The 16,904-nt window shown below is 38.3% G+C and overlaps 1 protein-coding gene across 1 annotated transcript; it reads right to left on the bottom strand.

The window, feature by feature from the left end:
- Positions 1-70: 70 nt before the first annotated feature.
- LOC306852397 (Golgi to ER traffic protein 4 homolog) lies at positions 71-14,946 on the bottom strand. Its single transcript, XM_079389160.1, has 9 exons — positions 14,772-14,946; positions 13,129-13,207; positions 12,945-13,026; positions 12,318-12,467; positions 12,081-12,219; positions 6,070-6,210; positions 5,100-5,175; positions 4,720-4,792; positions 71-944 (listed from the first exon to the last, which is right to left on the bottom strand). Exons 1-9 carry the CDS (start codon positions 14,924-14,926, stop codon positions 856-858), a joined length of 984 nt encoding a protein of 327 aa, XP_079245286.1. The 5' UTR covers positions 14,927-14,946; the 3' UTR covers positions 71-855.
- Between the last annotated feature and the right edge of the window lie 1,958 nt (positions 14,947-16,904).

The following is a 16,904-nucleotide window of genomic DNA, read 5'->3' as shown; positions in this document are numbered from 1 at the left end:
ACAACAGTTTTCTAAAACAATGTCCAAATAGCCATTTGGTTGACATTAACCAATACTGCAAACAAGTTGTAACTAGCAGCAATTGTAACTTCATGTTGAGTTTAATATCTACAGCAATGAAGACAAACAGAACATATCTATTTGTTACATCCATTTTCTATTGTTTTATTACGTTCAACCAGACTTCAGCAGAGAATGAAGCGGCCCCCTGGTGACCTAGACATTTATAACGGCACATCCACACTCCGATCAACACGAACATGCATTCATCCATCCGCTCGCACACATTTGTAAGACCTGTGCTTTTCTCATTCTCACACATACAATTAACAGAAGTGGTGAAATGTCCTGGCAAGGATACCGAAATATCCCTGGTAATATCTAGAGGTGTAGACACAAAACCAAGCCTTGTTTTGATTGAGCTATCATACTGTAGAATTTATCAAAGTATATTAGAGTGGATTATAAGTTAAGCGCTATTTAATTACTTTTATTAATACAATGAGCGACCGCCACTCTTGGTGGCATGACAGGAAAGCCCCTCTCACAAACGAGGGTCCCTGACACCAACAGCTCAGTAGAACTACAAATGGAGGGCATGACAATTACTTCTGAAGTGCGCCTGTTTCTGCTCTTTTACGAATTTTGTTCAACAGTCCGGGAATTTTGATATTGTTGCACCTTCATTCTTTAAAAACTATACACAGAACAAAGTCCAACAATAACAGGAAAGAGTTAGTTATTGAAAAAGAGCGCCCAAACGGATGCGTGATTGGTCACTGTTCAAGTCAGTGAATGATTTGGTATGGGGCTGGTTTATGATGTTGGAGACCAGCGAGCCACCGGTCAGATGCTTCAGTCCAGCTCAATGGGGCTGCTGTCCTCCTGAGCTTCCTCACCCTCTTCTTCCTCACCTGAGCCCATTAGACTATTCAATAGGTTTCCTATCACAAAGAAAGCAAATCAGAATCGTATTTTTTAACTCTTCGCAACATATCCTTGGATTAAACCTTGCTGTGTATTACAGTGCCGTGAAAAGGCTTTTTGCATATTTGTCACACTTAAAAGATTCATTTCAAACTAATTTTAATATTACACAAATATAACCTGAGTAAATACAAAATGCAGTTTTGAAATAATGATTTCATGTATTAAGCGAAAAAAGCCGTCCAAACCTGCCTTGCCTGGCCCTACATGAAAAAGTAATTGCCCCCTAAATCTAATAACTGGTTGTGCCACCCTTTGCAGCAACAACTGGCAATGAGTCCACAGAATATTTGCCCAAAAGTCTTGGAGATGATCAAGATATTTTTGGCAAATGTGAGACGAGCCTGTGTGTACTTTTTGGTCAGCAATGGCTTTTGACTTGGAACTCTCCCATGGATGCTGTTTTTGCCCAGTCTCTTTCTTATTGTTGAATCATGAACACTGACCTTAATTGAGGCAAGTGAGGCCTGCAGTTCTTTAGATGTTGTTCTGGGTTCTTTTATGACCTCCTGGATGGGTCGTCATTGCGCTCTTGGAGTCATTTTGGTAGGTTGGCCACTCCTGGGAAACTTCACCACTGTTCCAAGTTTTCTCCATTTTTGGATTATGGCTCTGACCGTGGTTCCCTGGAGTCCCAAAGCCTTAGAAATGACTTTATAACCCTTTCCAGACTGATACATGTCAACTATTTTGTTTCTTATCTGTTCTTGAATTTCTTTAGATCACGGCATGATGTGTTGCTCTTTAAAGGGTTAGTTCACCCAAAAATGAAAATTGTCATTAATTATGGATTACTGATGTCATTTTTGTTTTCTTTGCGCGAAAAGTATCCTTGCGGCTTCGTAAAATTACGGTTGAACCCCTGAGGTTACATTGATTATTTTACCAATCTCTTTACTACGTTTCTGGACATGGGAACATTTCATTTGTATTGCTGTCTATGGAGGGTCAGAGCTCTCAGATTCAAACTAAAATATTTGAATTTGTGTTCCAACGATGAACGGAGATCTTACGGGTTTGGAATGACATCAGGGTGAGTAATTAATGACAATTTTCATTTTTGGGTGAACTAACCCTTTAAGCATGATTCACTTTGTCAGACAGGTTCTATCCAAGTGATCTCTTGAAATCCAAGTCATTTCTTGATTCAAAAGGTCTGGCAGTAATCAGGCCTGGCTAGTGAAATTTAACTCAGCTTTCTGAAATAATGTGGTTAATCACAGTTCTTTCATGATTTAACAGGAGGGGGCAATACATTTTTCACGTAGGGCCAGGCAGGTTTGGACAGCTTTTTTCCCTTAATAAATTAAATCATCATTTAAAAACTGCATTTTGTATTTACTTGCATTATCTTTGTGTAATATTAAAATTTGTTTGATGAACTGAATCTTAAGTATGACAAATATGCAAAAAAAAACAAAAAAAAAAAACACAGGAAGGGGGCAAAAACCTTTTCACGGCACTGTATGCTGAACAAAAACACTGTAGGTTAAATTTAACTTACTTCCACCACGGAATTAAAAAATAAAACAAAGAAAAGAAAGAAAACAGACTTTTTAAATCTCGCCATTCTTATTTTTTCCCTTGCATTCAGAAAAAAAAAAAAAGTTTATTGTGAGAAGTCACATTTACATTTTTATTCTTTTTTTATTCCATGGCAGAAATAAGTGTCCATAGTTAGTGTCACATTTCACAACATTGTTTTAAAGCAGCTTTACAGAAAATCATGTTAAAGTTTATAATACCTTATCTTCACGCGTTATAGGCACAGCAGATTAAAGCTGGATAATAATATAGTTGACATTTTGTGACGATTCAAATATTTAAGCAGGTGAGATTATAGTATATATAGCACACTTTATATTGCCCTACATCAGTACACCATGTATGCAGATGAAGTTGGACATAAATAATTACACACATACAGAATGCTGCAATAATACATTTACATTTTGCAATGATATTTGATTTGCTATCATACATATTTCATTACATGAATATACTGTATATATGGAGGAAAAGTAGGATTTACTGTAATAATATATCGCTGGACAACCATATATCTTACATTTTTCAATGGTATAACAATCAAGCAGTTTGCTATATACACTGAACAAAACTATAAACGCAGCACTTTTGTTTTTACCCCATTTTTCATGAGCTGATCTCAAAGACTTTTTCCATGTACACAAAAGGCCTATTTCTCTCAAATATTGTTCACAAATCGGTCTAAATCTGTGTTAGTGAGCACTTCTCCTTTACAGAGATAATCCATCCACCTCACAGGTGTGGCATATCAAGATGCTGATTAGACAGCATGATTATTGCACAGGTGTGCCTTAGGCTGGCCACAATAAAAGGCCTCTCTAAATTGTGCAGTTTTATCACACAGCACAATGCCACAGATGTCGCAATTTTGAGGGAGCATGCAATTGGCATGCTGACTGCAGGAATGTCCACCAGAGATGTTGCCCGTGAATTGAATGTTCATTTCTCTACTATAAGCCGTCTCCAAAGGCGCTTCAGAGAATTTGGCAGTACATTCAACCGGCCTCACAACCTCAGACCACGTGTAACCACACCAGCCCAGGACCTCCACATCCAGCATCTTCACCTCCAAGATCGTCTGAGACCAGCCACCCGGACAGCTGCTGCAACAATCGGTTTGCATAACCAAAGAGTTTACATTTTACATTTATTCATTTAGCTGACGCTTTTATCCAAAGCGACTTACAATTGCTATATATGTCAGAGGTCGCACGCCTCTGGAGCAACTAGGGGTTAAGTGTCTTGCTCAGGGACACATTGGTGTCTCACAGTGGATTCGAACCCGGGTCTCTCACACCAAAGGCATGTGTCTTATCCACTGCGCCATCACCACCTCTGCACAAACTGTCAGAAAAGTCTCAGGGAAGCTCATCTGCATGCTCGTCGTCCTCATCAGGGTCTGGACCTGACTGCAGTTCGTCGTCGTAACCGACTTGAGTGGGCACTTTGGAGAGGTGTTCCCTTCATGGTTGAATCCCAGTTTTCACTGTACAGGGCAGATGGCATTCGTGTATGGCGTCGTATGGGTGAGCGGTTTGCTGATGTTAACGTTGTGGATCGAGTGGCCCATGGTGGCGGTGGGGTTATGGTATGGGCAGGCGTATGTGATGGACAACGAACACAGGTGTGAAACCCCCCAATACAGTAAAACTGCACATTTTAGAGTGGCCTTTTATTGTGGCCAGCCTAAGGCACACCTGTGCAATAATCATGCTGTCTAATCAGCATCTTGATATGCCACACCTGTGAGGTGGATGGATAACCTCGGCAAAGGAGAAGTGCTCACTAACACAGATTTAGACAGATTTGTGGACAATATTTGAGAGAAATAGGCCTTTTGTGTACATAGAAAAAGAGTTTAGCTCATGAAAAATGGGGGTAAAAACAAAAAAAGTGTTGTGTTTATAATTTTGTTCAGTGTAATTTGTTATACAGTACATACAGATTAACTGTAAGTGAACTGTACTGTAGGTTTGGATGGTAGTTTTTAATTATTAACTTAATTCAATATTTGTGATAATGAGAAATATGAAACCTGTGAGGTTCTGTCAATTTTGGACAATTTGGTGTAGCGCCAAAGCCTTGGTGATGTGTATTATTGATTGTCATTCATTGCCACTGTCTGCTTTAGCATGTAATATAATATAATATCATGTAATAATAGGCACACAGGATGTTTCTTACCTAACAAACCGCCATATGATGACGACTGTTTAGGTGGCACTCCAAAAAACAGTTGTCCTATTCTATCCAGATACTGAGGTCAAGAGAAGAACATATAGTATGTTATACACAAAGTCCAAAAGTCTTATCTCATACCAAATCCACGCCACATTATAACAGTGAAGGTGAATCTCTCTGAGTGATGCCTGTAACCTTTAACATGTTTTACTGTGTGTGTTTGTTTCATGTAACTGTATTGTTATTACATTAGCTTAGCATCCAGCCAAAGTCAAACTCTTTTGCAATCTAAAAGAACCCTTTTATCTCTAGGTACTGAGAAAGGAAAAAAAAAAAAAAGTATGTTTGTGATATGTTTAAGAGCATTACTATTACTAACTCACCTCATTGTACATAGGGTCTCTCTTCAGTGACGGCTGATACTGCTCACATAACACTGTGAAGACTGTCAACTTCCCACTGGAAATAAAACCACAATCATCCAGAGGTTGTTTGAACCGTTTTGTTGCTTAAACACTGATGGATGATTCAAAATATCAGATAAAGCCATTTAGTCTAGTGTCTCTTCAACTGCAGTCCTGGAGGGCGAGTATCTGGAAGACTTTAAAAACTCTCCAATGTAACCCATGTGTCTGTGATTTACAAGTAATTCTAAACACCTTTAAAAGCTTGTTCACATATGCTTGGTTAGTTACAGATACACTAAGCAGGACATGGCCCTCTAGGACTGGAGTTGAAGAGCTCTGGTCTGTTGCGTTTCCACAGTAAAGAATGCAAAGGAGAAACATCAAATTTTAAAAGCTGGAGAAAAGGCGTTACTGAGAAGTAGTGTGAAGAAAGTCTAGAGGAATAAGCCATGGGATACTGTCACCAGATCATAAGATCACACGTTTGTTTTTTCTCACATTACAAAAGAAAAAGAAAAAGCCAAGAACCTGCAACACAGCTCTTAGTAAGACTAAAATAACTCAGTCACACGGATATCAAACGACACTATTCTTACTCCTGAATAAAAATAGAGCAGCAGACCAGAAAGTCCACTCAGACTATCAAAGTGGTTATTTGCAGAATTTTGTCACATAATTTTAGAATATAGAGCAGCAACTCTAGTCCTCGAGGTCCATTTTCTTGCAGAGTTTAGCTCCAGTCCTAATGAAACACCTAAAGCAGCTACTCAAGGTCTTCAGGATTACTTGAAAGTTACAGCCAGATAAGTTTGATTAAGTTTGGAACAAGAAAGTGGACCTTGAGAGATTGAGCATGCAAAAAAACCCTGAATGCTCTATATTAGACAGAAAGGACCTGATGCTGAGATGCTGAGATGCAGAGCATGAATAGAGGACAGTATCTCACCCGTCCACAGCCAGCAGGAGGAACCACAGGAAGTTCAGCAGAGGCTGCACATATGGAGGACCCTTCTCTATAGACGGGTGCTTCTGTGTGTATGTGGTGAACACCACCAATGCGCTTGTCTTATTTTTTAGACAAAGAAACCTGCAGTCAAGAAAAGATACTGAGATGTATACCAATCATAAAAAAATAAGCATTCAACATAAATTTACAGAATTTGGCAAGATTAGTTTAAATCATTGCACTATAACCCATTTTAAAAACTCAATTTTACAATTCTTCTGAATTCATATGTGTGAAACAGACCCAAACTTAAGTTGTTTCCTTTCATTTCCAGTTCACTTCACCTTGTGTCAGTAGCTTAAAAAACTTCTCAAATGCAAGGCTGCATATCTTAGCTGGCACGCCATCAAATATTGCTGAAGGCCATCTCAATCGGAAGGATCCTTAGAAGGCAGTCTTCATTTTGCATCCGTCATTCAGCTGAATTTGAAGAATGCATGCGATCTTCAAATCATCCACAATCCTTTGTACACATTCCAATTCATGAAAATAAACTGACGAAAAACGAGTCAGCACTGAGCTTGTCTGAATTTATTATGAAATGCAAGACAAAAATTATTTTTTTTGGACATGAAAGAATTAATCCTATAATTTGTTTTGGTGTAAATTACTTAACACTAATCTACTAATAATGTAAGCTACAGGGAGACTGTAGACGGCTGTGATTCATTGTATTGCATTAATAGAAAGCCAAATAATATAAAGAGTCGTAATACAAAATATTTTTCAAAATTAAGTTTTATTAGTATTTCATGCCATGAGTTCAGGAATAGTATGTGACGTAGCTACGCACACTTACTAGACTCTCATTCCAGAGTTTAATGCCATGGAGGACTCTGAACTAGGAAGGACACAGCCTCAGTAGGATGCAGCCTTCCGTTTGAAAAGCACCCAGTATAAAACTCTGGCCAGTGGTGTTCAAGTGTGCTTTACGATTTCACTCAGTCTGAAGAAGAAGCCCAAAGACTAAGATCCCATCACTGAGAAGCACCTCTGCAGCCGGCAACATAGCAAATCGACACCTACTGCATGCAAGTTCCGGTGAGAAGACTAGAGCATTATTTCTTATCTACAAAAGCAAATTGCTCCCAAAGGCACATTGCCTCAAACGGACCATTTGTGTAAGGGTCCCCTCAAGCTGTCCAGTGGGCATGAAGGCTGTGCCCACACTGAAGCCTCTGCAGTGAGGACAGTCAGTGTCACTGAGAAAGACATGAGTCTCAGGATGCTGCGCTTTAGGGTTGCCTTCATTTTGGGGGATGGCTCGGTTTCTTGTGCTCGCCGGTTTCCTACTTCTTTGACATGGAAGCAGCAGCAGAAAAGCCTTTCAAGCTCATACCAACTCCTGCATGTCTTACACTCCCCTGAACCTACATCCTCATCCGTACTGTTTGCATGAGTTGACATTCACCCCTCCCCTAAAGCCAATAGGGATGAAGCCATGGCACTGGCTGCCTCTGAGGAGGAAGAATGGTCAAGTATGGCAGAGGAGTGAATCAGATGACTCCCTCTCGAGTCTAAAGTTGAGATTGTTTGTGTATTTTCCAAGACTGTGAAAGCTGGTTGTGGTTGAGCTGCTGTGCAAAGAGTCTAATGCTATGGGCCACTTTTTACTGACGAAAGAAAGCTTGGCCCCTCACGCTCTTCACCTTTATATGTTCATCCATTTATTTAAGTGGACCTGAAGGTTGCTCATTTTCATGTCCCAATGGTTTCTCGTCACAGATGAGGTAATTCGAAGGAACAACGTACCTAATTCATTGACCTTGCAGTCAAGCGGTGTCTAGCCCAAAACACTTTCACAAATTGTGTAAGTGCTGCCCTCTGCCTTTTGAAAATGAGGAGAATTTGAGTTTTGAATTCTCTCAATGACTGCTTATTAATGTCCCAGTGAAGTCTTATGTGAGCACAATACTCTGTTGCTCAATTTGCAAGCTTTGGGGTTCAAAGTCAATATGCCGAAAAACGTGTTGGAACCCAGCCAGCACATTTCCATTTTAATCAGAGTTGAACTCCCCGACTATGTAAGCACATATTATAGTGGAGAAGACAATATGACAATAGTAGCTTTCGCACCAGGAACTTAGTTATAGGAACTAGCCACCAGGGATAAAATGTTCCCCAGGGCCATTTTCTTGGTTGCATTTGAACCGCTAATAGGAACTGACATAAGCCTGCCAAGAGCGATGCCATTTAAGTGCAGAAAAAAAAACAACAACTCCTGTACAGCTCTGTACAGTGGAGAACACCACATGGAGCATCATGTTTTCATTAACTGTGAAACATGCAGTGCATATATTTAATTAAACACTGCAGTCTTTGCCATTTCATAATTGTATTACGCAAAACCATGATTTTGGTTTCAATTTAACATGCAGCCCTAAATCAACGTACACTTAAATCATCCTCCCCCAAATGCATTCCTAGAACTGAATTGGTTCCCAGTTCCTGTGGTGCAAAATGCCAAAAGTGGGAACTTCCACCATTAGGAGCTATGACATACGACCTAATGCCCCTAATACTAAAGTTTTTGATGAACTAAGGAGCGTTCTTATCCTGGAGATTTTTCAGAGGGCACTGGGGCTGATGGCAGCAGCGTCAACTTGAATACCGGTAGGGCTGCTACACATGCACCCTATAGTGCCAAACAGCTACCTCAGTGCTCTGGCAGCATGGACAGTACACAGTTTTTATAAAAAAGACATGGACATGTTCCAGATTTCCAAATTAAAGGAAATCATGACAGATGAGTGCAAGCACAGGTTCAGGCATGCAGTGCAATGGCAGACCAGCTTTCGGCATCTGGACGGAGCTAAAGAAAACATGGCACATCAATTAAAATGAAAGCACTTCCTTTCAATACAGCGCTACTACTTGCTCTGGCTTCAGTGAAGCAAGTAGTTATTATGCATGTGCTTTAGGTTACCTCTGAAATCACCTGGCTTAAACCCCAAACAGGCAGAGTCAATTTAAACCAACAAAACTGATGGACCTAAAGTGTGCTGAAAGTGCTTTCGACACCATTCAGAGCTCAGGGAATAAGGCTATCAGCCTTTTTTTCTTTTTTTTTACCAAGGGGCTAGTTGAACAGTCTTCACACATCTTGTGCCTTGTTAGGGCACTGTATATCTATATTCATCACTATACCCAGAATATGGTTTCTAAGCAGCCTTTTGGGGTCACACTATAGGTTTCCTGTATTGAAACAGAGATTTATACACCGGGTTGTGGATGCCATTTCATTGGCTTATGAATCTCAGGGCTTGCACTACCCAATTGGAGTAAGAACCTATTCTACCAGAGAAATGGCTTCTTCCTTGGTGTGAGCAAATGTTGTGTCCATCTAGGTCATTTGCATGGTGATAGGACGGACCTCACCTAACACTTTTGCTAGGTTTTATAACCTAGATGTATCTTCGCTTGCATCATAGGTGCTGTCTGTGTTGAGTGGGTTATGACAGTGCCGTCTTTTATGTTGTGCTGAGTTTATTCTGTGCAGTTGATGAACAGCAGTTGCCCCTTATTAAGATTTTTAAGATGTCTGCTGGTGGTATTCACCATTATTTTGGTTGTATTGGATGTGATATAAGATTATGTGTTGGGTCACAATGGTAATGTGACTTGGTGTCTTAAGTATGACATCTCTGCAGAACAAAAGTGGGCGTTTTGAACTTTGTGGGTGTTTTCAAACATGTGGGTGATTCTAAATTATGCAGTTAAAATCATGCCCCTTACCTGACCCCACACCTAAACAAAATCGCCACTGTGATGTGAGCAAATCAGGTAACGGTTCCACTCTTGAGCCAGGCCAGACCAGTTCTGCACTACAATGTGGTGTGATTAGACACTGTTTCCCAGAGAGTCAGTTATTGATTCAGTGTCAAGTGATTGAAAGGAAATTTCTCAGGTTGCGTAACCTCATTTTTCACAAGATGAGGGAATGAGACATTGCGTACAAACTACTAAGATTTACTTGCCTTCAGTGAAAAGATTCTGAGATATTGGTGAACAGCACCGCTTTATACATGCAGAAAGCATGCATTATCATGCGCCATCAATTACGCGCACTCGAATGCCATTGGCCAATGTTTTATACTCAAGTTAGAGCTGCACGATTAATTCAAATGAAACTATAATCGTGATGCGGCAAAGGCTATGTTTTTTCATGTGCAGCTTGTCAGTGAAACACTGTTCTGTGATCAGTAGTAAATCTCCATCCGAAGGCCTGAAACTTCAAATATACCCCACAGAAGAAAGGTAATGCACGTAGTTCCAGGAAATCCCATATAGAGGTAGCTGAATAAACAAAAGATTAAACTTCATTCAATGCATGAAAAAATCCATAGAGGCTGGCATAGAGTTAAACAAAAAAAACAAACAAGGATTTTACTTCAAACACTCGACTGATATTATGAAGTGAGTTTGGAGAAAAAAACATGTTATTAAATGTTGTCTTTTGGACAACTTCTGTGTACTAGAAGCTGTGACACACAAAAAAAAAAAATTCCTTGTATGTGCAAACATACTTGGCAATAAATCTCTTTCTGATTCTGACAAAATGCTTCTCATGTTTGGAAAGATGTTTGAAGCGAGTTGCTTTTTAAAATGCACGTTATAAGCAGCTCAATCATTTACTAATAAAGCATTTACTACTGATCAGAGCCGTACCTCACTGACAAGCTGCACATAACAGCTTTCACGATTTAATAATCGCACTAAACCGAACAATTTAATTGCAATTTCGTTTCAATTACAATTAATTCCGCAGCTCTTACGGAAGTTAATCAACAGGGCTTCGGTATTTTTGGAGAAAGGCGTTTTACATAGCTTCAGCTACTGATGTTCCCTCAGGGAACAAAGTTTACTTAGGGGTGTAACGGTACACGTATTCGTACCGAAAAATTTTCAATAAATGCCGTTTTGACGCACTTTGTGGTGTGACAGATTAGCTCAAACGGCAGCACGGAGGACGAGTGAGCATTATCATCCCTTCCTCTTTACTACTACTGTATTTTTAAGAGTGAAATAAAAATGAATGCCACATGTAATCGCTCAATCAGTATTTCAACTGAGGCAAGACGTCAATAAAACAGCTTGTAAACAAAATGGCATGCATCATTTAATTTACCTCAGGCAAGTCATCTGTGTCCACAGCTCATTAGTTTGCTAGAGAATTAAGTCTAGAGAAGAGCATTTCACTAAATATCAGACTATATACTCCTCATATTTTACTTTAACTGTTAGTGATGTTTAAATAAATCTGTTATGACAGTCACGGTGTAGATGAATATATTTCACCAACAAATGGAATAATTTGGAAGTTCATTTAAAAACTGCATTGTGTGCAATTAACATGTTTGAATACAATTTTTTAATTCGAGTGTTGATTATTATATTTAAAAATAAATAGTAATTCATTTTAAGTTTGGGATCTGTTAATTGTAACCTTATAGTAATGTAAAAGGGATCTAAAATGGCTAGTTTAGAGCATAAGCTGAGGTAGATTTATATCCCTAGGAAAGTTTTAATTATAACTGAAGTTATTTAAAAGAAAGTAGTCTGTTCAGTAAACCACTGTTTACGTACTGAACCATCATGTTTGTGTACCGTTACACCCCTAGCCATGCAGAGACATCATTTTTCAGAAAGCAACAGAAAGCAAGATTTTCTGTGAACTTAAAATCGGGTCTGTTCCTCACACAACGCTATCATAAGGCTTTGGAAGACATGAAATATAATGCATAAGTGTATTTTCTTTTCAATTTTTCCAATTTAAGTCAATTTGGAGCTAGACAGCCCCAGTCCTAATTCACTTCTGTACACTGTATAGCAGAGTGGCCTAGCACATTCTTTTCTTACATTTCTGCTTTTGTATTTTGCAATACTAAACTACATTGAAACTACATTGTGGTGTAAAAATAATAAAAGAATTTTCAAACTCCAGAACTCACTGTAAGACGGCCTGTGCTACAAACATGTCCACCTCTCCGTGAAATCCTCGCGCTGATGAATATTCCACCAACATCTGTGCACAGCCCTCTCCATCAGATGAGTGTAGGAAATGATAGCGTGATTCACTGTAGTTTTGTTCTAAATGCAAACAAGCAAATTATGTGGCTTACCCATTCTCAAAACAGCTGATTGTTTCTTTAGCGTTTATTGAATGATTATTGTCATGTCTGTTTTACCTTTCCACAATGTGAGCGCCAGCAGCTGGTGTAGTTTGGGGTGGCCCAACTTCCCTGACCCTCCGATTGACCACTTGATCGCTCTGGAGACAAACGCCACTCGCTCTGGTGAATTTGGGTCCATCAGGCTGAAGAGTTTAGCCAAATGTTCTAGAACAAACACCAAGAATGTAATTACACAATTAAAAAATTATAGGTACTGTAGATTGTGTAAGGTTGGGAAATGTTGAATATGTATTATTTATCTGTATTATTTTATTGATGTTATGAAGTTAACCAATATTGTCAATATTATGCACATTTTAATGTGCTTCTCATTTTGCAATCGAAATTTCCCATTGACTTTCATTAATTCAGTTTTGCAACTATTCCTTGTTTCATGACATGAATGTTAAGGCAGAATTGAACCTCAGCAGCAAAGTTATATTGCAAAGCTATTGCATTTGACAGCAACTCATTACCGGCTACCAATATTTCCACACTCGTTTTAGCTTAAAAATAAATAAACCTTCTGAATATTCAGCTCTAACTACAGATAAAGTTGAATATAACCACACCTCTAACTGTTTGCCAAATTAATAACAATCACCAGCACAACAGCCTTAATATAATGTCCAATAAACTCACCTAGTGTCTCATCGTCTACTTTGGCCCCAGACTTCTCCAGGGACTCTAGTACCAGCATGGACAGATCTGCAGCACTGTTTTGCTGTTTAGAAAACAAACATTAGTGCAGAAATCTTACGGAGGAAAACAAGTGAACTAATTGTGAACCAGTAAGACCTAAAACTGATAACAGAGGAACACATACCTGATTATAAGTAAAGAAGAGCAACGCTCCATTGTACATCAACTCTCTGGCCTCTGCATGCTTCGCTTGTGACATGTACCTGCACCCAAAGCAACATGGTGTTAACACAGTGTTTCTGTGGCTGAGATAGAGGTCATACAGTCCTCATGGGACACAGCCAAAAAAAATTTAAATAAAAGTGTCTATGAAGATATACTTACAAAAAAAAAAAAAAAAGTCAAGTTTAATACACATGCATCAAGTTCTTCAAAATATAGCTATTAATTGTTTTCATGTTGGCTTTGACACATTTATTACATTTTTCATTTTTATTTGCCTCTATAAAATGCAAAAAACATTTTCTTTGAAAAACATGAAAACATGTGACTGGGCACATTGTACTTTTCATACATTTTTTACATTTATTTTTTCAATTTAAAAAGTATTTTTCATATATAACAAAAACCATGAATTTTCAGGAAGTTCCATCACACAACATTTTACAACCTGACCTAACCTTGCCATTAAAGGCTGCATTATCTGATTTTTTTTTTTTTTTTGAGACTTGTCGAGTTTGACACGCAGTCATGAGGCTCCTTTTTACTGCATGTTCCTTCATGTAGATTGCACCTCTTGACTTATCAAATATTAATAAGCAGTTAGCCTATTTTTTTCTCCAATGAAAAGGCGTTACATTTATTCATTTAGCTGACGCTTTTATCCAAAGCGACTTACAATTGCTATATATGTCAGAGGTCGCACGCCTCTGGAGCAACTAGGGGTTAAGTGTGTTGCTCAGGGACACATTGGTGTCTCACAGTGGATTCGAACCCGGATCTCTCACACCAAAGGCATGTGTCTTATCCACTGCGCCATCACCACCCATTAAAACATTATATCTGACTACTAAAATGCCATTTTCTTTTACTGAGGCTTTTTTCTTGTTCATTATGATGTTCGTGCATGTACAGTTGCATCGCTGACATTTACTTGCAATCTGATCTGTGGAATATTTGATACTGCTGATGTTGCAAGTCTCAAGACGTTTGACCATCAAATGCAAACTAATGCTGCCTATATAGGTTAAAATCATGATGGCCCACTAGAAAGCCTATGATAATATGATGCTCAAAATGCTGCCCAGGTAGGCTCACTAGACAGCAGGTCAACAAAAGGAAGAATAAATGGCAGGTGTGGTTTAAAGAAATTATTTTGTGGTGTCTTTATCACTTTATGTCTGAATTCATCGGAAGATTTTAGAGAGAGACTTTAAAAGGTGAAATGTCACAATTCTGCTGGTTTCCGAGCTCTAACGTTATTGTTAAAATGATTAAATTCTAAGATATGGACGGATTTATCTTACTGTCATTGTTTTGGGGGAAGTATTATTATATTACAATATAACAACTGACAGATTAGTCCAATTGATAATCAACCTTGTTCTTCAGATTAGCATGTAGCAACATAGCTCACGCTGATATTATGACATAAACGACGTCGAGACTAGCCAATCAGAGATAAGATATGACTCAAAGGGCGGGTGAGGATGAGCAGTTGGCCAATCAGCGCAACCGAGAAACGAGCACGGTTGACAACAAGAACGATCTGGAAGCGACAGGGCCCCGGCCAGTCATCACTACTCCTGTAATAACGATAAAGCTCACCTGAAGAATAATGTCCGGTACATCTGATGGGCCTCATAATAATCTCCTCTCTCCACACTGGCTCTCAGTTTGCCCTCCACTCGCTGTACTCCTCCACGGTTTCTCGCGGTGGAGCTCTTCAGAGACTCCTGCTCCGACATGACTGCTCCGACCATTCAAACGCGATTTCTGAGCCTTCAGACTCGCCGTACAATGACCTATCAGACTGACAAGATAGATACTACTTATATTTATTCTCTCGTTTCAATCATCGCAGATAAATACAACATATAAAATACAACATTTCGCACGATGCAGAGAAACATAAAAATATAAACAGTTATGGCTGAAATCTGTACAGTATTATTTTCAATGATATATGAGCTACTGAAATTAAGCAGTTAATCAACAGTGTTGGAGAAAGTTACTTTTAAAAGTAATGCATTACAGTCAGTGGTGGAAATGGCTGATATTTACTGGGGGAACTCTAATTTGGAGGGGGGGGGGGGGTTAAAAATGATAATTTTAGATTACCTTTCGGATGTATTTTATCATAAAAACATTTATAGTCTATGAAAACATTTATTAAGAACTTATGTCATATTTTCTCTAAACCTTAGTACATTAAGACAGGCACCTGCAATTCTGCCCAAATTAAAGATGCGTTGTGTTTGAATTTGTGCATCTTATAATATAATTATTATTAATGACTTCTTGTGTTTAATAAAAAACAAACAAAAAAACATTGATTAGTGAAATGAACGAATGATTTCATAAAATATTAGAATGATTGTCTCTCATTGCCCTGATTAGCTAAGCCCTCAAAACACGTCTTATTTAGCGGTACAGTATTGCATGATTTGTAGATTATATTTAACTGTTTACACTTTGCAAAAACCTTTTCAATTAGTTTTAAAAGGTAACATTGCATTCTTAAGGACTCGACACTTACGTTTCTTTTCAGGAGCACTAGTGCTTCTACTTAAATAAAGAAAGAAATTAGGAACACCTTCTGATCAATGACAGAAATTAAACTTACTATTATAAAATGATGTTTGACTCCTTAAAGTATTTTTTTAACCTTTGTAATGCCATTTTTATCTTTATTAAATGTATGTCATATGTTGTGCCAAAATTAGATTTATTAACTCTTTGTAAAAAATAATTAAATTATTAAACTATAAATTCATTTAAAATAATAAGATACAATCAGGAAGACCTGAAATCAGCATCAACAATTAATCTTTGCACGGAACAGAAGAGCACAAATGTGGAATATTTACAGACTTTTTAACAAGACTCAGAGGTGGCATTAATACATTTAATAAAAACAATGTTATGAGATTGAATACAGAAACATTAAACAATTAAAATGTATACTTTAAAAATGAAACTCCCAGTAGGTGGCAGCAAGTCACTGTCTGTCACTGAATCATTCATCTAATCGATTCGTTCAAACTGCTGATTCATTAAGGAATGAAGCAAGTGACTCTCTTTATGAATGGATCATAGAATCATCGACTCACTAGATTTGTTCAAAAACAAAGATTCATTCATAATTGAAACAGCGCTGTTTGCTTGGAGATGCGCAGCGGCTCAGCTGTGACTTTATTTCATCAACAAAATAGTTCTCAACAGATAAGACAAGTGTTCCTAAAATGTAAGTCGCTTTATATTAACTTTTGAATAAAATCAATAATGTATAAATCTGTTGTATTAATTAAATTTCACATTTGCAAACTCTTTATAATCATTAAGTTCATCGCGATCTCACAAACTTCTATTTTAGTGAATGAAGCTCTCTACACTGCAAACTGAATCTATTATTTCTACACTTAACTTTGTTTGTTACAATGAATGACAAACTGCAGTCTGCTTTCACGATCTGTGCTGTGAGGAGCAGCATGTGCAGCAAGAGAAGCATTTCCATTGGCTGCAGTCTGCTCTTGATGGCCAATCAAAGACGGCATTGCCCAGCAAACCATAGACACAAATATCCCGCTACATTTTGTTTAGTCTACTCTGCACTGCACTACGGTTTATGCAGAACTGGGATCGCTTTTGTAGTCTTTTGAATGGATATAATATAGAAATCATTTTAATTTTCAAATAAATCTAAGCAGTTGGAAATGAAACGCCGTCCGCCCTCGAAAT

This window comes from Barbus barbus, assembly GCF_936440315.1.
Source record: "Barbus barbus genome assembly, chromosome: 32".
Lineage (NCBI taxonomy): Eukaryota > Metazoa > Chordata > Actinopteri > Cypriniformes > Cyprinidae > Barbus > Barbus barbus.
This window is presented reverse-complemented; position numbering and strand designations above follow the sequence as displayed.